Source organism: Macaca nemestrina, chromosome 10 (genome assembly GCF_043159975.1).
Source record: "Macaca nemestrina isolate mMacNem1 chromosome 10, mMacNem.hap1, whole genome shotgun sequence".
NCBI classification, from domain to species: Eukaryota; Metazoa; Chordata; class Mammalia; order Primates; family Cercopithecidae; genus Macaca; species Macaca nemestrina.
Genome location: NC_092134.1, coordinates 36,908,703 through 36,936,519, shown reverse-complemented (window position 1 = coordinate 36,936,519; position 27,817 = coordinate 36,908,703). Strand labels below are relative to the sequence as shown.

General features: G+C 49.4%; 1 protein-coding gene across 2 annotated transcripts in view; it reads left to right on the top strand.

The window, feature by feature from the left end:
• LOC105483661 (ETS transcription factor ELK3) overlaps positions 1-27,817 on the top strand; it is a 79,792-nt gene that overhangs the window by 26,110 nt on the left and 25,865 nt on the right. For both annotated transcript variants that reach the window (XM_011744631.3, XM_011744632.3), the window contains exon 2: positions 3,696-3,904. In XM_011744631.3, the coding sequence (XP_011742933.1) occupies positions 3,698-3,904 (207 nt within the window). In that variant the 5' untranslated portion in view covers positions 3,696-3,697. The remainder of the gene's footprint in view (positions 1-3,695; positions 3,905-27,817) is intronic.

Sequence of the window (27,817 nt, the reverse complement as noted above, 5' to 3'; positions counted from 1 at the left end):
TGCCCAGTCATCGAAACTGGTGGATCCACCAGGGTCAAGGAGTGGCTCAGGAGAGCGCAAGAAGAGGAGAACGAGGCTCTCAGCACGGGGTGAGGCTGGGCATGCCTCAGATGGGAGAGGCTGGAGCCCTTAGTCACCTCCACTGGAGTGGTGTTGCACATAGCAATCCCTCTGAGTGATGCTCTGATGATCCCCTGTGCCTGCAGCTGCCACCCAAGCTCTGCAACTTGGTTGAACCGTGGGGACATTTCTGTGATTCCTAGTGAACAGCTCCTTGCCTTCTCTAGGCGAGTTCCTTTATTCCAGAAATCTGGGGGGCCCTGAAGCAGTAGGTCCCCACCCCCACCATTGCTCCTCTGTCTGTTCCCTTTCTACGCTTTCTCCTCTCCTTTTTCTTTCTTTCTCTCCTTCTACCTTTGCCTGAGGCTATGGCCATAGCACCCATGGCTGCCACTTAGCCCATGTGTGGCCTCTGAGTAAAGAGGTGATCAGCCAATCCCTCCACACCTAGTAACATACTTTTTCATGATTTTTTTTTTTTTTAGACGGAGTTTTCCCTCTTGTTGCCCAGGCTGGAGTGCAGTGGCACGATCTTGGCTTACTGCAACCTCCACCTCCTGGGTTCAAGCTATTCTGCCCCAGCCTCCCAAGTAGCTGGGATTACAGGCGCAGGCCACCATGCCTGGCTGATTTTGTGTATTTTTAGTAGAGATGGGATTTCATCATGTTGGCCAGGCTGGTCTTGAACTCGTGACCTCAGGTAATCCATCTGCTTCAGCCTCCTAAAGTGCTGGAATTTCAGGCGTGAGCCACCGCAGCTGGCCTTTCTCATGATTTTGAACACAAGCTCTAGAGCGTAAAGACAACGGCACCCCAGCAAAGGGAGAATTTTTTTTTAAGCCAAGACATCATGTATTTTGCCGCAGTGGTGCTGCGTCACAGGTTGCCGCAGGATCACTGGCTTATGGCGGCATTGATTTTTCTCACAGGTCAGTGTCACTGATGCTGCTTCAGACGCTGGGCGGGTGGGGTTTGGCTTCGGACTTTGGGTTGAGTTCAGGTCACCTCCATGTGTCTCGTTCTGGGGCAGCAGCTTCCTGGCAGCACAGGAGGAAAAGTGCCAACTTATGATGCCTCCCAAGACCCCAGCTCAGCATTGGGATGCTGTCACTTCCCCGCATCCGTCTCCTGGCCAAACGCAATCACATGGCAAAGCCCCAATGTCAGCCCTCCTCCCACAGCCACTCCAGTGCAGGGCTACACAGTCACCTAAGGAGAGGGGAGTTGAGAACGTTTAACAAGTCTGCTGTATGGGTTCTCATAAGTCATGCCCAGGACGTAGTCTCTGACACACGGGGTTGGATTGCAACGCAAAGTGATTCTGTGATGCACAGGAAGCTCCGAGGAGGCCCGGCAGGTGGAAACGCTAAGTGTAAGATACATGGATAGACGTTTCTCCTGCCCTCCTGTCCCATTCGGAACGTGATGTCAGTTAAAAGTGGAGGGTGGCAGTGGCTGACCACTTTCCCACCTGGCATGCGAGCAGAGGCCCAACAGCCCCTTCCCTGCAGACCTCCAAACCCACCGGCAGCCTTCTGCCTTTAGGAGCAGATTCATCTGAGCGGGCACTTAAAGTTTCAAAGACATGTTAAAGCTGACTGTCTGACGTGTTTGGCCAAGAAAATCTCAAGAATTTGCGACAACTGTTAGCCATTCTTAGTGCCAGTGAAGAGAAGAAAGTTGTGGCTCATATCCAAGTCATCAGAAGGGTGGTTCATAGGAGGAGTTGAGGCTGGTCAGCTGCCATGCATCCCAGCAAAATGGGGGCGTGCAAGACTCGGGAGATGCAAAGGTGGTTTTGACCCAGCAATGAAATGATAGTGACTGTCTTACAGACCATTGTGGTTAATACTGATTTCTGTGAAGAATAGCCCCTTTAAAGAGCCCTAAATAAAATGCCCTGTGGGTAACTGGACAGCCCTCCTAGTCTACTTTCCTTTAATTGAGAGGAGTTGTGGGGTTGACAATATTAGTACAAATAACCCTCCCCAAGGCAATTATTCTGGCTTCCAGGTCTCCCAGAGCTGATCCCCGGGTTGCTGTCACTCCAGGTTCTCTCCCCCAGCCCCCGCTCACCAGGACTTCAGTGTCTCCCTCCCATCTAAGGGGATGATCCCCAGCTCTCTGTGCCACTCACAACAGTTGATCTGTGGCAAAGCTTTTGAGGCCAGTCTAGCCACCTTTTTAAAAATGCAATGAGCATTGATAACACAAATGGATTATTATTATTATTATTACTACTACTACTTAGAATCAATACCTATTGTCATGGAAGTCCTCAAATGCCTGAAATTGAGAAACTGCCCAGGAGTGGGGAAAACTTTCCTTGAGAAGGCCCGATTTGAGCTGGGTCACAATGGATGAGAAAGAGTTCAGCAGGCTCCAAAGCTAGGGAACAGCATTTTAGCCGGAAGGAATAGCATTTAAAAAGTTCACACCAGAGTCGAAGGAAAAGGATAACATTGTATAGGTTTTTGTCTCTTCATGGGAGAAATTGCTCTTCCCATCTGTGCACCTGTGATGGTGGCTTTGACCTGCAGCATGATGAGTGCCGGGAAAGGGAAGGTCTCTGCAGTTGGCAGTGATTGTTCAGTTTCACAAGCATCCATGGTCTGGGCAGCTTTGAGCATTGTGTGGGTTATCAGAGTGCTGGCAATACAAAGTAATCCAGCAAAGTCCCTTCCTCTGAAGCTCATCACATAGGAAAGGCAGTTACACTTAGACGTATACCACAACCACAGGAGAGATATTGCAGGCACCTATATGAAGTGCACTTAGCATGGGGTCCATCATTTTAGTTAGAGACCGACTATATTAGTTCTTTCTCACATTGCTGTAGAGAAATACCCAAGACTGTATAATTTATAAAGAAAAGCGGTTTAATTGGCTCACAGTTCTGCAGGCTGTACAGGAAGGATGATACTGGCATCTGCTGGGTTTCTGGGGAGGCCCCGGGAAACCTGCAATCATGGGAGAAGGCAAAGGGGGAGCGGGCATGTCACATGGTCAGAGCAAGAGCGAGAGAGCGAGGGCTGAGGTGCCACACACTGTTAACAATGACCAGATCTCATGAGAACTCAGTCACTAACTCAAGTATGGTACCAAGGGAGATGGTGCTAAACCATTCATGAGGAATCCGCCCTTAGGATCCAGTCACTTCCCACCAGGCCCCACCTCCAATGTTGGGGATTACAATTCAACATGAGATTTGAGCAGGGACACATCCAAACTATATCACAGACCCACAAAGAAATTGATAGGATGGGCGGGAATAGACACTTGTGTTAAGTGGGGAATGGTTTGAATGGGGACCCGTTCTGCAAGTGGTCATGTCATTAATCATGGTTCCACATTATTCCCCATGCATTGCTGTCGCTCGTGGGGACATATGTGGTGAATAGAGGAGGACCACAGGGCCTCCCGGTATTTCTGAATTGTGGCTGCTTACAGAAATGCAGCCAGGAAGCTCCCAGTTCAGAGTGGCCCATTGAGATGGAAGTGAAAGCTTACTTTTTATTAGGTTCACCGGGGGAAGGAGGGGACAGCTGCGTTGCCCATTCTGAAGCCCCCGCTGTCCCCGCCAAGTTTGGTCGGCATCGTGACCGCCAGCTCTGACCGGCCTCCTCTCCCCGCAGGTATGGAGAGTGCAATCACGCTGTGGCAGTTCCTGTTGCAGTTGCTGCTGGATCAGAAACATGAGCATTTGATCTGCTGGACCTCGAACGATGGTGAATTCAAGCTCCTCAAAGCAGAAGAAGTGGCCAAGCTGTGGGGACTCCGAAAAAACAAAACAAATATGAACTATGATAAGCTGAGCAGAGCCCTGCGATACTATTATGACAAGGTAAACCCTTGACCTTGCATGAGGCCGTCTTGGGGAGGGTGGAATCCCCTCTGAGTAGTTCCCTGATGAAAGAAGATAATAGCGTGCTATGAATCAAATTAGAAAATAAAACAGGGGCAGTGTATGCCTTCTTTTTGGAGAAAAACTGTGCGGTAGGGATTTTCCCCACCCTCTGGAAGCCCTTTGGATGTTACTGAGGGTCCCATTTTGTTTCTTCTGCTTTTTCGTCTGAGTTTGCTGAAGAACTTTGCTAACAATAGAAATGAGATGCAGGCAGGCTCTGGGGCTTTCCTCATGTTGAATTGGTCGAATGACAGAATGCATGTTAAAATCCAGAAAGTCTGTTTATCCTGTCTGCTTTGTGGTTCAATTAAAGGGACCTTTCCTGGGAGGTGGTAGCTTTGGCAGATTAATTTTTAACAGTTCAGTGCCTCAGTATCCTCATTTATAAAACAGGAATCAGCATAGGAATAATAATAGGAATAGGAATCCTGGCTCAGGATTGTCGTGATGACCAGCCGAGCCATTACATGTTAAGTACTTAGAACACTGCTTGGTACCTGGTGCTTGCAGCTTCATGGGAAACTTCCCTAGTTGGAAGAAAAAACACGTTCATTTTTAAGTCATAGAGATGAGGCAGAGTGCTTTGTTAAGTGATAGTATAAGTATAGCATGGTTGCCAGAACCAGGACAGCTGGGGTGAGTTTTAATGCATTTCTGGAAAAACAGTTTTAATGTGCTTGCTAGTGCAAAATTATTGCTGTGTAGGAGAACCATTTCTGGCCTGTAATTGTTGGCCATTTCAGTTTGAATCTGTTGTTGCTGCATATTTAGTCTCTAAGACATAAAGAGCTAGAGCCATGATAATGGTAAGCTTTTGTTCTGGTTTTATTGTTCATATTAAAAGGTGAATTAAAAACTGATTTAAATATTAGTTCCTGATCTATATTTAGGGCCTGCTGTCTGCCAACCTCTTTGGAATTTAAGACATAAGGATTATACATTTCAGGAAGTAGAGACATCATTAATTATAAAGTGTTCCTTTTATATGATCGTAATTGCACGTGATTATGTCATTGAAATGCTAAAGGTGCTCTCCTTTAATGTAGCAATTAATTAATCCTGACTTACTGCAGAGTCCTACTAAAATATAAAAGCACTTCTTGCAAATTGCACTGTCTGAAAGCCTCGCAGACGGCTTACTGTTTTGTGTGTTTTCCCAGGTTCTAAGTTCTGCAGTGGGAGCTGGGGCTGCTGAAGGAAAACACTCCCATTGCCTGCTGGCAGAGTGCCTAAAAGCTGGGCTTTGAGACTCAAAAAGCATTTTCGTTGTTTTCAATCATGGTATCAAAAAAAGAAGTCCTCCCTCTGTGTCTGGGCCTGGACTCATCTCTTCCGGCCTGGGGGTTTAAGGGTTGTGTCTCTTTAGCATGAAGGGATGTCCTGGGCTGGAAATGACTGCTCACAAAATTAGCAAAGCCATTCTGTTTGGACTACATCTGATCTCCCTTGGGCAGATTTTTAAATCTCCAGAGAGAGCAGTTTCATAGCCTTCAGTCAAGTATGTTCTGGCACTTTCTGTTAGACGTCTAAGGTGCTGTGCTGAGCACTTCTTCCCCTTGTCTCCTTTAAACTTTACAACAGCCCCATAGACAGGTGCTGCCGTCATCATCCTCCTTACACACGTGAGAACACAGAGGCTTAGACGAGCAACCTGCCCAGGTGCACACAGCCAGTGAGTGGCAGAGCCCGGATTTGAACCCCGCTGGTCCGCCCAGGTTCCCAGCCAGAAGGCACACACACACCCTGCCTTCTGGGCCGTTCATTTCCTTTCCCTTTGAATGTCTTGAGTTCCAGGTAGGCAGTCAGGCTGTCCAAAGTGTATTACAACCTAAGAAGTTTTATTACCAAGAGCCTCAGGCTGGGCATGGTGCCTCACACCTAATTCTAGCACTTTGGGAGGCTGAGGCAGGAGGATCACTTGAGTCCAGGAGTCTGAGACCAGCCTGGGCAACATGGCGAGACCCTGTCGCAACAAAGAATTAAAAATTAGCCAAGTGTGGAAGTGCATGCCTGTAGTCTCAGCTACTTGGGAGGCTGAGGTGGGAGGATCAGTTGAGCCTGGGAGTTTGAGGCTGCAGTGAGCTATGATTGCACCACTGCACTCCAGCTTGGGCTTGGGCAACAGAGGAAGATCCTGTCTCTTAGAACAAAAAAAAAAAAAAAAAAAAGAAACAACTTCAGTATTGAAAAATCCCAGCAAACGATGTGCATCAGGTAGAGTCCAAGGTCAGGAGTCCAGGTGGCTGGTGTGGCCTGCCTGCACTGCCCCTTTCTCTCTTGCCGGACAGAGCATGGGGACTGGCCACATGACCTTTGAGCAGCCCCAAGCATCGAGCTGGAGCTGGCAGTAAGGGCAGGAGCAGCCTCCTATCCTGTTGTGTCATGTAGTCTTTGGCCACCAGAAGAAATTGCTCCATGTCTTTCCTTCTACAGATATACCTGTCCACATGCACACACACGAGTATACACATACACACCTGTCCACATGCACACACACACGAGTATACACACACCTGTCCACATGCATACACACACGAGTATACGCATACACACCTGTCCACATGCACACACACACGAGTATACACATACACACCTGTCCACATGCACACACACACGAGTATACACACACCTGTCCACATGCACACACACACGAGTATACACATACACACCTGTCCACATGCACACACACGAGTATACACATACACACCTGTCCACATGCACACACACACGAGTATACACATACACACCTGTCCACATGCACACACACGAGTATACACACACCTGTCCACATGCACACACACACGAATATACACATACACACCTGTCCACATGCACACGCACACGAGTATACACATACACACCTGTCCACATGCACACACACACGAGTATACACACACCTGTCCACATGCACACACACACGAGTACACACATACACACCTGTCCACATGCACACACGAGTATACACATACACACCTGTCCACATGCACACACACGAGTATACACATATACACCTGTCCACATGCACACACGAGTATACACATATACACCTGTCCACATGCACACACGAGTATACACATATACACCTGTCCACATGCACACACGAGTATACACACACCTGTCCACATGCACACACACACGAGTATACACATACACACCTGTCCACATGCACACACACAAGTATACACATACACACCTGTCCACATGCACACACACGAGTATACACATATACACCTGTCCACATGCACACACGAGTATACACATATACACCTGTCCACATGCACACACGAGTATACACATACACACCTGTCCACATGCACACACACACGAGTGTACACACACCTGTCCACATGCACACACACACGAGTGTACACACACACACCTGTCCACATGCACACACACGAGTGTACACACACACCTGTCCACATGCACATACACACGAGTGTACACATACCTGTCCACATGCACACACACACGAGTATACACATACACACCTGTCCACATGCACACACACACGAGTATACACATACACACCTGTCCACATGCACACACACACGAGTATACACATATACACCTGTCCACATGCACACACGAGTATACACATACACACCTGTCCACATGCACACACACACGAGTATACACATACACACCTGTCCACATGCACACACACACGAGTATACACATACACACCTGTCCACATGCACACACACGAGTATACACATACACACCTGTCCACATGCACACACAGAGCATACACATACACACCTGTCCACATGCACACACATGAGTATACACATACACACCTGTCCACATGCACACACACGGATGTCCACATGCACACGACCATGCCCACATGCACACACGTCCACATGTGCACACCCATGCACACATGCACACATGCCCACATATACACACCCATGCCCACATGCACACACCTGCCCAAACACCTATGCCCACATGCGCACATCCATGCCCACATGCACACACATGTCCACATGTGCACACCCATGCCCACATGCACATGTCCACATGCACACACATGTCCACATGCACACAATCTCCACATGCACCCACAGATGTCCACATGTACACACCTATGCCTGCATGCATGCACACGTGCACACACAGATGTCCATATGTACACACCCATGCCCACATGCACACACACGCCCACATAGAAACACCTATGCCCACATGCGCACACCCATGCCCACATGCACACACATGTCCACGTGTACACACCCATGCCCACATGCACACACATGCACACACATGTCCACATGTGCACACCCATGCTCACATGCACACACGTCAACATGCACACACACACATGCACACACATGCACACAGATGTCCACATGCAAACACACATGTCCACATGCACACACATGCCCACATGCACACAGTGTCCACATGCACATACCCATGCCCACATGCACACACCCATGCCCACATGCACAGTGTCCACATGCACACACCCATGCCCACATGCACATATGTCCACATGCACACACGTGTCCACATGCACCCACAGATGTCCGCATGCACCTACAGATGTCCACATGTACACACCCATGCCCACATGCATACACACGCCCACATAGAAACACCTATGCCCACATGCGCACACCCATGCCCACATGCACGCACATGTCCACGTGTACACACCCATGCCCACATGCACACACATGTCCACATGTGCACACCCATGCTCACATGCACACACGTCAACATGCACACACCCACATGCACACATACCCACATGCACACAGATGTCCACATGCAAACACACATGCCCACATGCACACACATGCCCACATGCACACACACAGTGTCCACATGCACATACGCATGCCCACATGCACACACCAATGCCCACATGCATACAGTGTCCAGATGCACACACCCATGCCCACATGCACATATGTCCACATGCACACAGATGTCCACATGCACACACGTATCCACATGCACCCACAGATGTCCGCATGCACCCACAGATGTCCACATGCACACACCCATGCCCACATGCACACACTGATGTCCACATGCAAACACACATGTCCACATGCACACGCCCATGCCCACATGCACACACGTCCACATGCACACACACATGTCTGCATGCACACAGATGTCTGCATGCACACATGCCCACATGCACAGATGTCCACATGCAGGCACATGCCCACATGCACACACCCATACCTACATGCACACATGTCCACGTGCACACACACGTCTGCATGCACACAGATGTCCGCATGCAGTTGTGCACATGCACACACACATGCCCACATGCACAGATGTCCACATGCAGACACATGCCCACGTGCACACACGCCACAAGCATGCATATGCCCACATGCGCACACCCATGCCCACGTGCACACACGTCAACGTGTGCACACCCATGTCCACATGCACACAGATGTCCACATGCACACACCCCTGTCCACATGCACACACATGTCCCTATATACACATCCATGACCACATGCACACACACGTCCACATGCACGCACCCCTGCCCACATGCACACACATGTCCACATGCACACACCGATGTCCACATGCACACACCCATGCCCACATGCACACAATGTCCACATGTACACACCCATGCCCACATGTACACACATGCCCACATGCACACACAGATGTCCATATGCAAACACAGATGTCCATATGCAGACACCCATGCCCACATGCACCGATGTCCACATGCACACACATATGCCCACATGCACACACGCCCATATGTACACACACATCCGCATGCGCACACACATGCCCACATGTGCACACCCTTAGCCACATGCACACACAGATGTCCACATGCACACATCCATGTCCACATGCACACATCCATGTCCACATGCACACACATGTCCGCATGTACACACCCATGTCCACATGCACACACATGTCCGCATGTACACACCCATGTCCACATGCACACACAGATGTCTGCATGCACACACCCATGCCCACATGCACACAGATGTACACATGCACACACCCATGCCCATACATGCACACACATATGTCCACATGTCCACACAGATGTACACATGTGCACACACATGCCCACACAGATGTCCACATGCACACACACATGCACACATGCATATGCACATGCCCCCAGGCACACGCCCACTTGCACACACACATGTCCACATGCACACATGGCTATTGCCATATGCACACACGTACGTGCGCAAGCACGCATGTACATGTGCATGCACACATGTTCATGTGCACACATGGCTGTTTGATTCTTCCTTATAAAATCCTCTCAAGTGGTAAGATGGAAAGTTTGACTCAATACAGTTTGTAAAGACAAGAGGGAGAGGAAGGAAGATGAGAAAAGAGGTGGGTGAGGGAAATGGAGGGGAGAGGAAAAAAGGAGGGGATGGAGAAAGGGAGGAAGAGGAGGCATGTCAAAAAAAAGGTGATGAAAACTACACCCTATTTGTCATTTTCCGACAACTGCTTTCTTCCTTCCGTTTTGCCAGTGTCACTCTGTGATGACAGGTGTAAGTTGACTGTGTGTGTTGCCAGCGTGTGACCATTTTTGACTCACAGAAATGGCAGTCTTAAGTGGCTTGGCCTCTCGCTTGAGAGAAAGATTGGAGCAGTCTTTGTGGATGCGAAGCCACCTGGGCCACTGCTGTGTGTGCCACCCTGAACTTGGAGCTGCCCTGAACCGCGTGTGTTTCTCAGCGCCACGTACAGCTCAGCCTCACCGTTTGCCTTTTACTGTTCTCTTCCTTCTCGGCGTCCTCCTCCTCTTCCTCACTAACATTCATGCAGAGCCTTTCAGTGCAGACATCAGGTGGCCGCTGAACTCAGCAGCTGTGTCCTTTTTCCTGTCATCTCTCCTGTCCATTGCTAGCTGTCATTTCTTCCCTCTTGGCTGCAACTGCACATCCCTCGGTTTGTCCTAATAGGGAATTTTTCCTGCTTGAGTAGACAAGCATGAGAATATCATTATTTTTATGTTATATGTTATATTTTTAGCAGAGAAAAAAGTGGAAAATGTGTGCAAACTTGCAGAAGGCCCTGGAGGAGGGTCGTCCCTGTGCCCACGCGGTCAGGAAGGCCCCAGAGGAGGGTCGTCCTTGTGCCCATGCATTCGGGTTGGGGCTGAGGCACTTTAATCATTGCTGCTCCTAAGCGTGTTCTCTTCCTCCCCTCTCAGACTATCATAGCCAGGTGGTTACAGCCTGAGCTCCAGCCCAGATCATCTGGGTTTGAATCCAGCTCCATGACTGTGGCCCTGTTGCCTCATCTCTCTGAGTCTCAGCTCCCTTTTCTGTAAAGTGGGTATAATAGTAGCATCTACACTATGGGGCTGTGATGGGATTCACTGTGTTCACACATGTGCAGGGCTGAGAACAGGGCCCCAAACAGGGTAGGCACAGTGAAGCATGAGTCAGAATGATAATACAGATGATAGTTTCTCTATCACTAATTTGAAAATTTCAGACAGCACATGGAAGAAAATTAGAACCTGGGAGGATCACTTGAGCTCGGGAGTTCAAGTCCAGCCTGGGCAACACAGCAAGACCTCTGTCTCTTTTAAAAACATTTAGCACAATTTATTAAAGAAAGAAGAAGAGGCCGAGCATGGTGGCTCAAGCCTGTAATCCCAGCACTTTGGGAGGCCAAGGTGGGTGGATCATGAGGTCAAGAGATCGAGACCAGCCTGGCCAACATAGTGAAACCCCGTCTCTACTAAAAATACAAAAATTAGCTGGGTGTGGTGGTGGGTGCCTGTGGTCCCAGTTACTCCAGAGGCTGAGGCAGGAGAATCGCTTGAACCCAGGAGGCGGAGGTTGCAGTGAGCCGAGATCACGCCACTGAACTCCAGCCTGGAGACAGAGCGAGACTCTGTGTCAAAAAAAAAGAAGATCAAAACCTTTGTTGCTATGTTGCTGCTCAGGTACATGGAGATAGGGAAACGCCGGATCTGAGTATAATGGCCCTTTTCACTTAGGACCTGTCAGGAGCACTTTGTCGTGCTTTTTAATGACTGAAGACAGACGACAGCAGTTTCTTTCCTCAGTTGCATATTTTAATATATTTAATCTTTTATGAAAATTCGACTGCGAAGATGCTTTCTTATTTAAATGACTCTCCCTCACAGCTCTGAGTCAAAGCTCTGGCACTGCTCTGAGTACCTACAGTTGGAGCCAGTCTCTACCTTCTGGGCTCTCTTAGTGACTGGTGGGGGCTTGGTATCCGTAGCCCTCGAGGTTATGGTCCAGCGGTCCCTCAGCCTCAGAGTCTCAGTTCACCCATTGGAAAGTGGCGATGGGAACAGCTCCTTTCCTCGTCGGACTAGGTGAAGATGAAAAGAGGTGATAAGATGATGTGGACAAGGTGCTTAGCATAGTATCAGGCACCCACTCAGTGACGGCTCATCATTCCAGTGATGCGTATTTATAAAACTGACTGTATTGTGTCCTAGCTGTCTGTATACAGCTGCTGTCATCGTGGCCTTCTGGCTGCACCACTTTTGTCGCCCTGGTACCTCAGACAGGGTCTAGCACGTATTAGTTGCTTAGTAAATGCTAGACGAGTGAGCAAATGGATAAAACACTGATGTGTCCACTACTCAAATGCACACCATTTATGTCATGAAAGTTGATATTAATGAGTGATTAAAAAAAAAAAGCAGTCACTGCTTTTTGTTTATTGTCTTGTAGTTTCCTAGGACTGCCAGAACAGATGACCACAAACTGTAGGTGGCCTAAAACAACAGAATGTGTTGTCTCGCAGTTCTGGAGGCCAGATGTCCAGAGCAGGGTGTCCGCAGAGCTGTGCTCCCCCTGACTCGGGCGGACTCCTCCCTGGCCTCTCCCCAGCCCCGGGCTTGCCAGCAGTCCCTGGCATGCTTTGGCTTGCAGCTGCCTCACTAGGATTGCTGCCTCCATCATCGCATGACGTTCTCCCCATTCTGTGTGTCCAGAGTATCTTTTTTTTTTTTTTTTCTTTTGAGACAGGGTCTCGCTGTGTCACCCAGGCTGGAGTGCAATGGCATGGTCTCGGCTCGCTGCAACCTCTGCTTCCTGGGTTCAAGGGATTCTCCCGCCTCAGCCTCCCGAGTAGCTGGGACTACAGGCATGCACCACCACACCTGGCTAATTTTTGTATTTTTAGTAGAGATGGGGTTTCAGTATGTTGGCCAGGCTGCTTTTGAACTCCTGACCTTGTGATCTGCCCGCCTCAACCTCCCAAAGTGCTGCAATTACAGGCATTAGCCACAGTGCCTGGCCAATTTTCCTCTTATGAGGATACCGGTCATTGGATTAGGGCCCACCTTAATGCAGTATGACCTCATCTTAACTTGGTTACGTCTGCAAAGACCCTTTCTAAATAAGGTTCTAGTCATTGGTACTGGGGATGAGGATGTCAGCATAGTTCCGGGACGGACAAAATTCACCCTGTGCCACCTCCATATACAGTCATGTACCACATAATGTCTGGTCCACAATGGACCACATATATAACAGCGGTCCTATAAGGCTATAATTCCATATTTTTACTGTACCTTTTCTATGTGTAGATATGTTGAGGTACATACATACTTACTATTGTATTACAGTTGCCTACATACAGTATTCAGTACAGTAATGTGCTGTACAGGTTTGTAGCCTAAGAGCATATAGCATAGCCTTGGTGTGTGATAGGCTAGACACTCCAGGTTTGTATCTAGGCACTGTAGCTCATTCCTGTAATTACAGCGCTTTGGGAGGCCAAGGCATGCAGATCACCTGAGGTCAGGAGTTCGAGACTAGTCTGGTGAAACCCCGTCTCTACTGAAAATACAAAAACTAGCTGGGAACGGTGGGGTGCGCCTGTAATCCCAGCTACTCGAGAGACTGAGGCAGGATACTCGCACAACCGTGATACTTGCACAGCCATGAAATTGCCCAGCGACGCATTTCTCCGAACGTAGCCTGTATTTCAGACACTGCTGGGCTTTTTGTTTAGATTTTCAAAATTACACTTAAAAAGAGAGTGTTGGTTTCTCTCTATAAGTGATGGTTCAATTCAGCAAATCCTAAAAGGAAACTGCTCCCCATGACAGGCACAGCACCTAGATTCTGCAGCAGGTGTAATACTAGACTCTGTGACGGGTGTGACACTAGAATCAAAGACACGTCGCTGAGCCAAGTCCCCGGGGTGGAGACAGGTCCACCCAAGACGAGTCCTGCCTTGGAGGGATTCAGAGTTGCTGGGAATTGAGCAGCTCCTTGGCCTAGAAGTGCACATGATTTTAATAGATAACTGGGAAGAGAAGGCGACCCGGGGGGCGCCAATCCCGGATGGGCAGTGCTGGGATTGGAGGCTCTGATCTTTGTGCTCAGAGGCTCCTTCCTGCATCTGCGGTTCTGTGGCATGCGTGTGGCGCAGGTGCGGGGAAAGTCTGGAGGGCCAGGGTTCCGCAGCCGAGCTCTGCCAGGGCACTGCTTCTCCCAGGTAAGCTTTTGAAGAGGCTGTGGGGCAAACCCAATTAGAATTCCAAGAAAGGAGTGATGCCCCTTCCAGGGAGCAGCGTGTTTTGCAACCTGGGCGTGGATGAAAGGCCCCTGTTTTCATTTGAGAAACACACAGGTCATGGGAGGCGCCTGTGGCTGAGCCTGTGAGGGGCAGAAACCAGAGCCCGTAGAGGCCTAAACAGGGCATTTAGTTGAGGCCTGGGCATTTTACACGTCCCCTCTGCCAAACAGCTTTTTCCCTTGGTCTCGCTTTAAGCCCTGGGAGTTGGAGTTGGGTGTGTTACTGTAGTTCTGATGGTTTGAATTTTTTGATAAGCTTTTTTTTTTTCCTTAGGTTTACCTGATGTAACAGTAAAGATCTTTTGCAGATATTTTATTTGTTAACAAGCTAACAACTCTTTCACTCCTTAACATCAGACAGATGGACCCTTCTTCTTAGAGTAGAGAAGAGCGGGGCCGATGCCCAGAGCATTTCTGTCACTGCCCTGACAACTGCCAGGCACCTTATGGGCCAAGCCTGAGGGGCAGGAGTTCCTGCTGGGATTCACAGCATTAACCACTTCTGAATAAGGCTTTGCTTTTTTTTTTTTTTTTTCTTTGGAGACACAGTTTCACTCCTGTTGCCCAGACTGGAGTACAGTGGCGTGATCTCAGCTCACTGCAACCCCTGCCTCCCAGGTTCAAGTGATTCTCTTGCCTCAGTCTCCCGAGTAGCTGGGATTACAGGCGCACCCCATCATTCCCAGCTAGTTTTTGTATTTTTAATAGAGACGGGTTTTCACCAGACTAGTCTCGAACTCCTGACCTCAGGTGATCTGCCTGCCTTGGCCTCCCAAAGCGCTGTGATTATAGGCATGAGCTACAGTGCCTAGCCTAGGGTTTTACATTATACATCCACCTCCAGTTGACATGGCCTCTTCTTTCACCTCCGCCTTTTCCTCAGCCATCCAGCCATCCCTTTGAAAATACCTCCCTCCTCCTGAGGGGCTCAGCAGCTGGTCGGGGAGGCAGACATGAAACCAATTTTAGTAGAGAACCCTGTGTAAAATGCTGGCATAACCAATGCTGGGGCCTTCCTGGAGAGCAGGGAGGGAAGTAGAGGCAGAGGGAAGGCCTCCGGAGGTCAAGACACTTGATCTGGATCTTAAGGAACGAGAATGAGTTTACCTGGCTGAAAAAAGTTAGGAAGGGATAAACCAAGAAGGGAACAGTGTGAGCAGAGGCAGGGACGTATGGATGAGTTTGACCTTTCAAGCACAGCGTATCTTGGGAGTGAGGGCGAGATGTGGTTGGAAAAGTGAGTGGGGAATGAAGTGTGGAGTATAGCATGCTAAAGAGTTGGAACTCTGTGGTGAGAGCCAATGAAGAGTTAAAAGCTGGCCTGGCGCGGTGGCTCATGCCTGTAATCCCAGCACTTTGGGAGGCTGAGGCGGGTGGATCATGAGGTCGGAGATCGAGACCATTCTGGCCAACATGGTGAAAACCCCGTCTCTACTAAAAATACAAAAACTAGCTGGGAATGATGGGGTGCGCCTGTAATCCCAGCTACTCGGGAGGCTGAGGCAGGAGAATCGCTTGAACCCGGGAGCGGAGGTTGCAGTGAGCCGAGATCGCACCACTGCTCTCCAGCCTGGACGACAGAGCGAGACTCCATCTCAAAAAAATAAAAATAAAAATACATTAAAAAAAGAGTTAAAAACAAGAGATGGGGGAGGGGATGGGAAATGCTCACGCCTGTAATCCTAGTACTTTGGAAGGCTAAGATGAGAAGATCGCTTCAGCCCAGGAATTTTGAGACCAGCCTGAGCAATATAGTGAGGCCTTGTTTCTACAAAATAAAATAAAAAACAAAAACCGAATAATAATAATAGATGAGCAAAAATGACAAAAAATTAGCTGGGCATGGTGGTGCACACCTGTAGTCCTACTTCCTGGAGAGGCTGAGGCAGGAGAATCACTTGAGCCCAGGAAGTAGAGGCTGCAGTGAGCTCTTATTGTACCACTGCACTCCAGCCTTGTCAACAGAGTGAAAGAGCAAAATTCTGTCTCTTAAAAAAAGCAAGAGAGTGCTATGATCAGATTTCCATTTTAGAAATAAAAATCTGTGTCTCCTCTTACTGTTCTTGGCATGGATTTTACACCCGACCATACAACCTTGATCTTTCTGGCCAGGTGCCATTTCTCTCTGCTGGCCGAGTTGGCCCTATCACACCTTCAGCATGAGGATGGAGAGGGAAAAAGGATAGGCTCTGGTATTCCCATAAGGTGGGCAACTGTCTTCTGCTCACGAGAAGCTGAAGGCACGGGCTCTCTCTGTTGTTGCAGAGGGAGACCTGGAAGCTTTCACAGCCCCTCATCCTCTCCCGTCCAGCAGACCTTTTGTCCTTGCTGGCGGTGAACATTCAACCCTGGGGGAGGCTGAAAGCTCTGCTGGCTCCCTTTTCATCAAGAAATGAAAATGGTGATAGGATGAAAAATCCTCCCGTCTCCACAGCAACCTCTTGGCTTAGCCTCACGATGTACTGAACAATCTTTACTTAATTGGAAGGGGTTTCGGGGAGAACAGTCAAGACAAAGTCATTGGCAACCTATTCCTGGAATTAGAACGCATCACCTTCTTAGCTTAATTGGATAATTCATTTTAAATTGGGTGTGCAATCACGACAAGAAAATGTTAGTATTAATAATACATATCTGAGCTCAGCTGCCTCTGCCAAGAAGCCTGGCCCTGGTGGAATTCTTTAATTCCCCAAAACAAATTTTGCAAAGATAAAATGATGTTGTCAAAGTGGAGAAAGAACAAATATCCAGCAGGCATTCATATCCCAGAACTTTCTAGAACACCTTTGTTGGTTGTGGAATGTTAGGGAAGACCTGGACTCGCTTTGGGGTGTTTCATGGATCGAGGGGCCCTCTGTGCCTGGCCCTGGGTGTGAGTGTTGAGGACCTGGTGTGTTTTGTTGAGTGTCTTTCTTTCCTACCATAGCAGCTACTCAGATGGTTGGAAGCATAACAGATGGCAGCGGGGCTATTGCCTGGGGGCCCAGGGGATGACCAGGGCCTCTCTCGTGAGCTTGGGTCCTGGTAGCTGCTTAGAGACCTGTGGAGTGGCTGAACTGCCTCTCAGAGGTCTTCTAGTCTGGTCACATTGCCTTGGGAGATGGCAGCTGGTATCAGGGGGCCAGGCTGCTGGGAACGGGGGGCTGCCTGTTGACTGAAGGTGCTGCCTGTCTTGCACGTGCTTCCAGGCCAACTTCCCTGTGGCACTCAGTGTTCCCCCAAAATAGGGCAGTTGCTAAGAAACAGGGATGAGCCAGAGGCCCGGGAGCGCCGACAACACTGTGTTGATGAGGATGCTTCTGCGCCAGGGGCTCGGCTGCCAAAGCTCCCGCGGCCTTGCCAGATCCACTTACGTCAGGCTGTTGCCCAAGCCCACACCGAGTCTGCCTTTGCCAGCATGAGCGTTCCTGCTTCTGGGATTTTAGCTGCAGGAAAATTTAGTGGTTGTGTAGACAAACTCACAAAAACTCCAACATTCACAGCATAGCACCCACCACCCGCCGTCCACCCACGCCTCAGCTGCTCCTCTGCACGGCCTCTTCCCCACCCCTGCCTGTGCTCCTCCATGGCTCCTCTCAGTTCCCACCCCTAATTTGTAACATCAAAAAGGGATGCTTACGTGTGTGGAGCATTTGGTTTTAAGCCAGGCACCGTGCTAGATATTTTTACATGTATTAGCTTATTTTCCAATTCGTGATGCGCCGGTGCTGGTGGTCAATATTGAGCCCATTTTAGAGGTGGGGATGCTGAGTCTCTAAGAGGTGTAAGTCACGGACTCAAGATGCAGCAGCAGGGCAGTGGCAGAGCTTTCACACTAAGAGTGTTGACCCCCAAGGCCCATGCCTGGGCTTCCGAAGCTGGAGGGTGACACAGCTGCAGAGCCTTGGGCCCAGACGTGAGTCCTGTGTGCCCGGTACTGCTGATGATTACCCTAAGGGCTGCCAGAGACAGGCCCCCGGTATTTTTAATTGAAATGACAGTGGAAAAACTGCTGGCAAGATATCTGAGTCAGCTGAAAATGTGAGTTCGAGTGGCCCCAGAACATCCCACGCTTCCAGAAGACGCTTCCTACGGAAAGTACTGGAGCGTGGTGCTCCTCTGTGTGTGCGCCTCCCAGCTGCCGGTGGCCTCCAGGAAGGACTCCAAGCTCCCTTCACCATCCCGCCCCATCCCAGCTGCCTTCCCTGCACCCCCACAGCTGCCCCCAACCCCAGCATCTTCTTAGGGCCCCTCCTTCCCCTTGCCCTTCCTGCCTGGCTCACTCCTGGCCACCCTTCAGACTCCTCTCTGTGCCTCCTCCAGCTGGTGCCTCACTTGATGATGGCCGTGTCTGTTCCACAGCCCCTCCCAGAGGGACCTGGTTTCTCCTGCTGTCATTGCATCTCCCTTACGGGGCCGCATGCTGGGTTTTCTTACCATTTCCTGCATCCTGCAGTGCTGAGGGCATGGCAGCGCCAATCAAGTGTAGTAGGAGTGAGTAAGAAACAAGCATCCTTCTCCGTGCCACAGAAGGGAGTCTGTCACCTTGGAAAGTCACCCAAGAGAGGATCCAAGAAAGCATCTTGCCCTACCTACCCCTCCTTTAGCAAGTGAGGACCCTCGAGGGGAGGGGAGTTTCCAAGTCAGTTGGTGACAAAGCCAGGATGAGAAGACACTCCCAGACCACCTGTGGCTCATGACACACACTGCCCCGCCATGCCATCTGCCAGCGCTGGAGGTGGCCGCTCAACACAGGAAAGTCAAAGGCAGTGTTAGCAGCTCCCCAACCCAGCTGGGGAAAGGGAAAGACTTGCACTGGGGAGCAGTTTTATTTATTTTTATTTATTTTTTATTATTATTTTTAGATGGAGTCTCGCTCTGTCACCCAGGCTGGAGTGCAGTGGTGAGATCTTGGTTCACGGCAACCTCCACCTCCTGGGTTCAAGCGATTCTCCTGCCTCAGCCTCCTGAGTAGCTGAGACTATAGGTGCGTCACCATGCCCAGCTAATGTTTGTATTTTTAGTAGAGGCGGGGTTTCACCATGTTCTCCAGGCTCAAACTCCTGACCTCAGTTGATCCACCTGCCTTGGCCTCCCAAAGTGCTGGGATTACAGGCATGAGCCACCACCCGGCCTGAGCAGTTTTATGTTCTATGTTATTAACACTTCAAAGGCCTTCAAATAAAAGTACCCTTGAGTGTTTAAGGAGAGCCAGGAGGAAGACAGGACTCCAGGTCCGGCCGGCAGCAGCACCCAGCCAAGAAGGCAGGGAGAAAAATGCTGTGAACGTCCAGTCGAAGCCTCCCGACCTGGGGTGTCCTGCCAGGCCGGCAAGCCGACATTTCTCACTAGCACCCTCAGGCTGCCACGGGTACTCAGGCAGCGGGGATGGGGAGCGCCTCCACTTTAGGCTGGCAGAATTTGGTGAGACAGTTCACGCTGCAGCTTCTCAGTGCCAGAAGGCAAAGACACCTCAACCCAAACCACAAGAAAACCTCCCCGGGAGCCGGCAGAGTCGGCCTGTTCAGAGACAGAGTTCCAGCCTTTGTTGGCAGCACGTCGTTCTTGGAAGTTTGGAATGGGTGTGAGTGGGTGTGTACGTGTGTGTGTGTGTGCACACGCTCCAAAGTTCAGCCTTGCACAAGGGACAGCCCAGGCTCCACCTAACCTGGTGCCTGTACCATCACAGCGGGAAGCGCCGCTTGTACCCTAGGGGCGGGCGGCCCCAGCATGTGCCTCCCCTGCCTCGCCGAACAGAGACGATTTTAAGAAAGGGGTGTATTAGTTTCCCAGGGCTGCCGTAACAAATGACCCCAAACTTGGTGGCTCAAAACAATAGAAATGTATTCTCCGAAGGTTTTGGAAGCCAGGAGTGTGAAATCCAGGTGTCTGCAGGGCCCCGCTCCTCTAGGGAAGAATCCCCGCTTCCTCTTCCGGCTTCTCGTGGGCTCCAGCCACCCTCGTTCTTCTTTGGCTTGGAGCTGCCTCACTCCAGTCTCTGCCTTCGCGTCCCATGGCCTTCTTCCCTGTGTGTGTCTTTCTGTGTCTTCATGAGGACACAAGCCATTGACTTCAGTGCCTACTCTATCCAGGATGATTTCATGTCAACATTTTTAACCAATTGTATCTGTAAGGACCCTGTTTCCAAACAAGATCACATTCTAAGGTCCTGGGTGGACATGAACGTGGCAGGGCCATTAAACTCACTGCAGCGGTGAGTGGTGGGGGAAGAGTGCCCTAGTGAGAGGCAGCTCAGGTAGATGGATCAGAGGAGCCCTTTCGTAAGATAGTCTTTAATAGCTGGGTGTGGCGGCTCAACGCTTGTCATCCCTGTACTTTGGGAGGCTGAGTTGAGAGGATCACTTGAACCCGTGAGTTCAAGATCATAAGATGCTCTTTGGTGGGGGTGGCGGTGAGGTGAGCCCGCCCCCCCAGACATTTGTAGCAGAGTCTCTTGTGGTCAGCTGACTGCTCACTGTCCCCTCTGTCAGAGGCAGAGACAGAGCAGAGGCAGGGGATGTCACACCCCATCCAGGCCACTGTGGGGCACTTCAAGGACAGAAGCCAGCTTCCCTCCTTCTCCTTCCTCAGAGCCTGGCACGGGGCTACCTGTAGGAGAGTATGTATTCAGTGTTCATTGAAAGCCGGGTGTGGTGGCTTGAACCTGTAGTCCCAGCTACTTGGGAGGCTGAGGCTGGAGGACCGCTGGAGCCCAGGAGCTCCCGGCTGCAGTGTGTAGCCGTCGTGCCTGTGAATAGCCACTGCACTCCAGCCTGGGCAGTGCCAGCAAGACCCCATCTCTCAAAAACAAAAACGATGTTTGCTGAAAGAATGTCTGCTTGTCGGAGAGAGACAGTGACTACTTGTTCTAACTTTGGAGAAAGGACACTTCGGGTTTCATTTCAGGAAAGAGTGAGTCAGACTGTGGTCTGGATGGGAACCCAGAAACAGGAGTTGAAGAATATGTGTTGGCCAGGAAGCCACGGCCTGGAGACACTCCTCTGCTACTTGTGGGTGGTGTCAGCTCAGCTGGGAGCCTCGGGTCTCAGTCTCTGAAGTGGATATCAAAGCGTTGTGAGGCTAACATGAGATTGTGTGTGAGCCTTCTGTAAACTGTAAAGTGAGGTGCCCACCCAAGCAATTTTCTAGAAGGCAGAATAAAATGAAAAGTGTGATATAATGAGCAGTATGTACAATTAGATTATTGCATGCTAAGCAAGATTCACTGGGTGAGGGGTCATGTTTTAAGGATTTGTATGAGTGAGGCACTGACTACATTAGCCTATGGGGTATTTTTATTCCCATTTTAGGGGTGAGCAAACTGAGCCCTGTGTAGATGTTCAGTAACTTTCCCAAGGTCATAGTAAACAGAGAGGCTGGAATTCAAACCCAGATCTGTTCACCCCAGCATTGGTTCCATATAACATCTGACGTGTTAAGGCTCCTGGACTGTGCCCTCGTGTGAGCTACTGCTGGGCACAGGCCTGGGGACAGCCGGGGGAGCTTGGCAGTGGGTGCCATCACCGGGCTGTATATGGTGGACGTGAGTTTCCTGTTGTTTTCCTGTCACCCTCATCCCTTGGATGGTATGCCACTTAGAGGGTGGCTGCTCATGTCCAGTCTGCTGCACTGGGACTGCCGGGGCCCTCGTGCCTCATGTTGGGGTGGCCCTTCAAAGCAGGCACCTTCTCTACCCTGTGGATTGGCAGAGGCAGTTCTATTTCTAGGTAATGAACAGACCTTACGGAAGATCGGTCTCTTCCGCCCGAAGAGCTAGAAATAACTGTTCTTAAGCAAGGCCCATGCTTTCTCAGCACAGAGCTGGTTTTCCCAGGCACTCTGCAGTTAACCCCACTATTACTCTGGAATGCAGAGACCCCTAGGCCCTGACGGATTTACTGTAGCAGCAGCCTCTGCTTCCGCATGCAGCAGCTCTGGAAGAGGGTGTGGTGGTGGAACAGAAGCGGCTCAGGCCTTGGCACTAGATACAATTGGGTTCAAACTTAGGCTCCACCAGTTACAAGCTGTGTGACCTTGGGCTAGTCAGCTTTTTAGTTCCTATTTCTTTCTCTTAAAAAGTCTTAATTTAACAAGTAATACATATCAAGTATACATTTTTTAATGTGAAAATACACATAAGCAAAAAGAAACATGAAAAATCACTGTGAAATTTTAGTATACATCTTTCAAGATTAATTTTTCTGCCTCCTTTTATTTACACATATACGCATATTTACAGTAGAAAACATAAATATATGTGCAATAGAAAATTATTAAAATAATGGAATTATTCACACTGGGTTTTTTTTTTTTTTTTTTTTACCTAATGTATATTTAAAGGTATGGGGAAGTGTTAGCAATGTCGTGTCCCTGAAATAGCTACCTGGTATTCCACTGTATGGCTCTCCCAATATTTAACCTACCCCCAGGTGGTGGACAGTTGGATCTAACCTCGCTGTCCAGGGGTACCTTGGCTTCACCATCTCTGCAATGGGGTAACAGGGCCCATCCTGCAAGGCAGCTGTGTGTGCTCAGCATGCGGCTGGCCCTCATAAGTGCTGGCTTGTTTCCTTGTCCTTTGTCTGCACTGGTTCCTTTCACGTAGGGTATCTACCACAATAAGATGAATGTGCCCCAAATAAATGCATTGTCTCGTGTGTCTGCTCAGCACCTGAACTGGTTCCTTCCTCGGGTCTTGCTGACAGGTGCTCAGGGCCAGCAGCTTCCCGTTGGCCTCTCCCAGGAACCCTGAGCAGAGGCCTGAGCCCAAGCAGACGCTGCAAGGCTGCACTTCTCCCTCCCAGTCTGGGCAGCATGATTTCTGCTCTGAAAAGCCACGGGGAGCAATTGAGATGAGCTGGGTGCCTGGTTAGTGTCTGCACCACCTTTCAGGGCCTGACGTGTGGTGTCTTGCCTGTAGGCTGCGGCCTGCATCTAAGCAGAGCACTTGGATCCAGCAGTTATTCACATCTGTGGCTCACAGCGTCCCCCTCCTATAACCTCCCCCCAACCCCCAAATTAATTGGATTGTGTAAGGTTTTCGTCACAGTGGATGTCAAGTGCTGGCTGTGCTAGGCACAATATAATATAAGCCTTGTATCTATTTCTTGTCTGAACCCAACTAAATAAAAACATCATGTTTCCCTGCTCAGTTGAGATATGTAAACCAGATGTAATTCTGCCTGCTGTGCGACTGATCAAGTTACCCAGAACTTTGGACAAAGCTAGCAGAATATGCACAGCCTTCTATGAGGGTAAATTTTATCTATTAAATTGTCATTAGGGCTGACACAGGGTGATATTTATGTTTTGTTCTGTTTTTGCTTAAATGGAAGTATAAAAATGCTAATACTGATAGCTAGTATATGTTATAGGGCTTCTCATGCGTGGATGCATTGGGCGTTCTGATAGAAGCTATATGTGGATGGCTCATTCAGTCCCATGAGGCAGATGGATCAGTCCCCATTTTGTAGATGAGAACTGAGTCATTGAACTCAGGCAGTGACTCTGGAGCCCCTCCTTCTAATCCCTGCAGCAGCCCTTGTGATAGGGTCAAGTGGGTGTTTACTGGAAATGTCCCCTGCTCTGTCTCCCTTACCCAGTGCAGGGGTTAAGAAAGGCCTGTTTGTTAGGAAAAGTCTTCAGCACAAGCAATCCTGCTGGCTTAGTGAGCTGCTGATGGTTCTCAGTTTTGAGAGCGAGGTAGGAGAGTTGCAGAATCAGAGGGCAGGAGCCCTGTGTTTCCAGGGTGCCCTGGAATGGCAGAGGATCCAGGGGCCAGACCACAGCAATGAGGAACTCGCCACAGGCCTGGCTCCTCGCGGGGAGGAAAATGGAAGATCAGATAACAAGACTAAGCACGTGAACTCCAGATGCATAACCTTAGATCAAAATTGGGGTGCCGGACCAGGGTGGGTGGACAGACACATGCAGCAAATATTTGCCACGTAAATGGATGGGTGAAATTACGGCTCATTAAGCTCTCATGGGAGGTGTGAGGTTGTATGTGGTGTGTGGAATCTGCACGTGACTTCTAGTATCTGCCTGGGAGTGTTCGGTTTAAGAATGCCAGCAAAGAAGCACGGGCAGGTATATGTAAGGGATACACCCACAGGGAGCTTTAACCAGCCTGGGAATTAGCCGTGGAAAATTGTGTCTTTCATGCCTGCGGCTTTATGCCTGGGTCAGTTCTCCTTATAGTTGGTAGTTCATTCAGCAAACATTTAGTTAACTTATTTAAACATAATCCTAATCACATCGTCATTAAGAAGGTAAGTCTAATCCCATATGCATCTTTTCATTACCTAGCACTGCATATGCTTTTTGTAAATTACAAAACTTATCGAAATATTTCTCATCTATCTACTATTTGGGATTATTTACACAGACTCCTTCCTATTCAAAGGGCAGAGTGGAGTGTGTGTGTGTGTGTGTGTGTGTGTACATATTTAAACACACTGTGGACAGCCATACCTGTTCTTATAGGTATGCCTGTAACCTGTCAGGGTAACAGCACTGAAATGGAAATGGAAATATGACCTGCTCTCTTGGCATTTTCTGTGCAGTTAAAGTGACATAATTGAGGTATCTTGTCATGGGCCCCTCTCATGGGATGCCTTGGTCCGCAGAGGTGGCTGGTAAGGTGGGAAGGGTTCTTTTGCCCAGGTCTGCCCAGAATCCTGTCCCAAATGGATGACTTGCCCTTTCGGCTACTGCATTCTCAATATGGCAACTTGGACGGGGTGACAGTGGGATTAATTTTGGTGTCCGGTCCTCCTCTTTTGCCTGGAACTGCCACTGGGGCCTGTTTTAAGGGGATGTTGCTTTTTCCTCTCACTAAAATTGGTCCCATCCTTGCTGCCCGTAACCTCACATGGAATGCCTGCTGGGCGAAGAGGCAGCCCTTTTGCAAATACATATTTAAAGGGAAAGTACAAAGAGGCTGGTCCCACCCGTGTAAGAGGGAAGCAGATGTGTGTAACACTCTATAACCACCCCAGAGACGCACTCAGCTCCACCCGACACAGACCGGCATCACTCAGGTTACCAGGCAACTGTGAGCAACAAATACTTGTGAGTCTGGGATTGAAGAGGGTGGAAACCAGACTTTTTCTAAATATCCTCATCATTTACCATAATAAGAGCCCTTCCCCAAGTGTGCTGGTGTCCCGGGCTGCCTAAATTGGCCTGAATCTTGTGTCATCCTTCATAGTAGCCAAGAGCTCAGGAGTCAGATTGCCTGGGTGCCATCTGTTCTCTCCAGGTACAAGCTTCCAACAGTGTATAATTTGTACTTCCCAAGCCTCAGCTTGCTCATCTCCAAAATGGGGATAATAATCATCCCGGTCTCTGAGAGGATTGAGTGAGTTGATGGTTGTCAGGTTCTCAGACGATAGCCTGACAAATAATATGTGCTCAGGAAATACTAGCTTGTATTATTCCTGACACTGAGTCTTCTCAGCAAACTGTCTTGGAAGGAAGTTTCCCTCTGGAAGCCATAGAGAGATCTTCAAACATACATGGCGCTGCTCCTGGGGGCAGCCCTGGAAGATAAGGAAGAAGGGGCCGTCAGTGCAGCTGCAGGGACACAAGTCCTCTGAGGCCAGGTTCTTGCTAATCCTTCAGTTGCGGGCACCGCTGTAGGGGGCTTTCCTTACCAGCTCCCCTCGTCTAGCAGATGTCCGTGGTGCTGAGTCACTGGGCTGCACTGCTCTGACCCACTTACTGTACCTGACCCTGCCCTCTTCCCTCCCAGTTCCACACTCAGCCTTCAACCTGGTAGGTTTCCAGGTAGCCAGATCGAATCCGTCTTTCCAATTGGTCTCTAGAGAAGCATGACCTGCCTCGGTTCTTTCCAATGGCTGTCACTTCCTCCTTTTGGCCAGCTAGTAAATTGTCTCCATCCCCATCACTGCGTAACCTTTCCCCAGAAAACTCGTGGTGTCCTCTCTGCTTCCCCCGCAGAGGCAGCAGCTACCGAAGGGCCCGTCCCAGCATCTCCCTTTTTATATTTCGAGTAGGGGTTAGCATATTATGACAGTCACTTCTAGCTATAGAAAGTTCCCACTGTCTTCCACTTAAACACGTAAAATACTTAAGATTCTATATGTTCTTTTCTTTAACAACCAGCTATAATTCACATACCACACAGTTCACCCATTTACCGTGTAGAGTTCAGTGGCTCTGAGTAGCGACTTCTGCACCCATCACCATGACCCACTTAGAACATTTCCATTACCTCCTTCCTTCCATCCCTCTCAGCCCTAGGTAACCATACTCTACTTTCTTTTTTTTGTAGAGATTTCATGATTCTGGACATTTCATATAAATAGAATCATATATGACCTTTATCATGTAATATCTGGCTGCTTTCACTTTGCAGTGAATCATAGAATACAGTATTCTATTCTATGGCTCATGCCTGTAATCCCAGCACTTTGGGAGGCTCAGGCAGGCAGATCACCTGAGGTCAGGAGTTCAAGACCAGCCTGGCCAACATGGTGAAACCCCGTCTCTACAAAAATACAAAAATTAGGCAGGGTGCGGTGGCTCACGCCCGTAATCCCAGCACTTTGGGAGGCCAAGGCAGGCAGATCATGAGGTCAGGAGATCGAGACCATCCTGATTAACACAGTGAAACCCGTCTTTGCTAAAAATACAAAAAAGAAAAAAAAAATTAGCCAGGCATAGTGGCGGACACCTGTAGTCCCAGCTACTCGGGAGGCTGAGGCAGGAGAATGGCGTGAATCAGGGAGGCAGAGCTTGCAGTGAGCTGAGAGCGCGCCACTGCACTCCAGCCTGAGCGACAGAGTGAGACTCTGTCTCAAAAAAAAAAGAGCTGGGCATGATGGTGGGTGTCTGTAATCCCAGCTACTTGGGAGGCTGAGGTAGAAGAATTGCTTGAACCCAGGAGGCAGAGGTTGTAGTGAGCCGAGATCGCGCCACTGCATTCCAGCCTGGGCGACAGAGCAAGACTCTGTCTCAAGAAGAAGGAAAAAAAAATGTGATTCTGTTTAATGAAATTGAGGCCCATTATGTTATGTTTTTTCCTTACTATTCCATAGTCTAGTATTCATTATTCCTCAAATAATGAATTCTAGGCCTTGGAGCAGAGCTTCATTCTTCAGTACAGCTCGATAATATTCCATTGTAAGGACACCCCACATTTCATTTATCCTTTTGCTGGTTGGTCGACAGGAGGGTTGTTCTTCATGTTCTTTTTAACACAGCAAGGCTGTATGATCTGTCTGAGGTTGCCTTTCCGTTCCCAACCATTTTTTGAGCAAATGTCAAAAATTTTGAC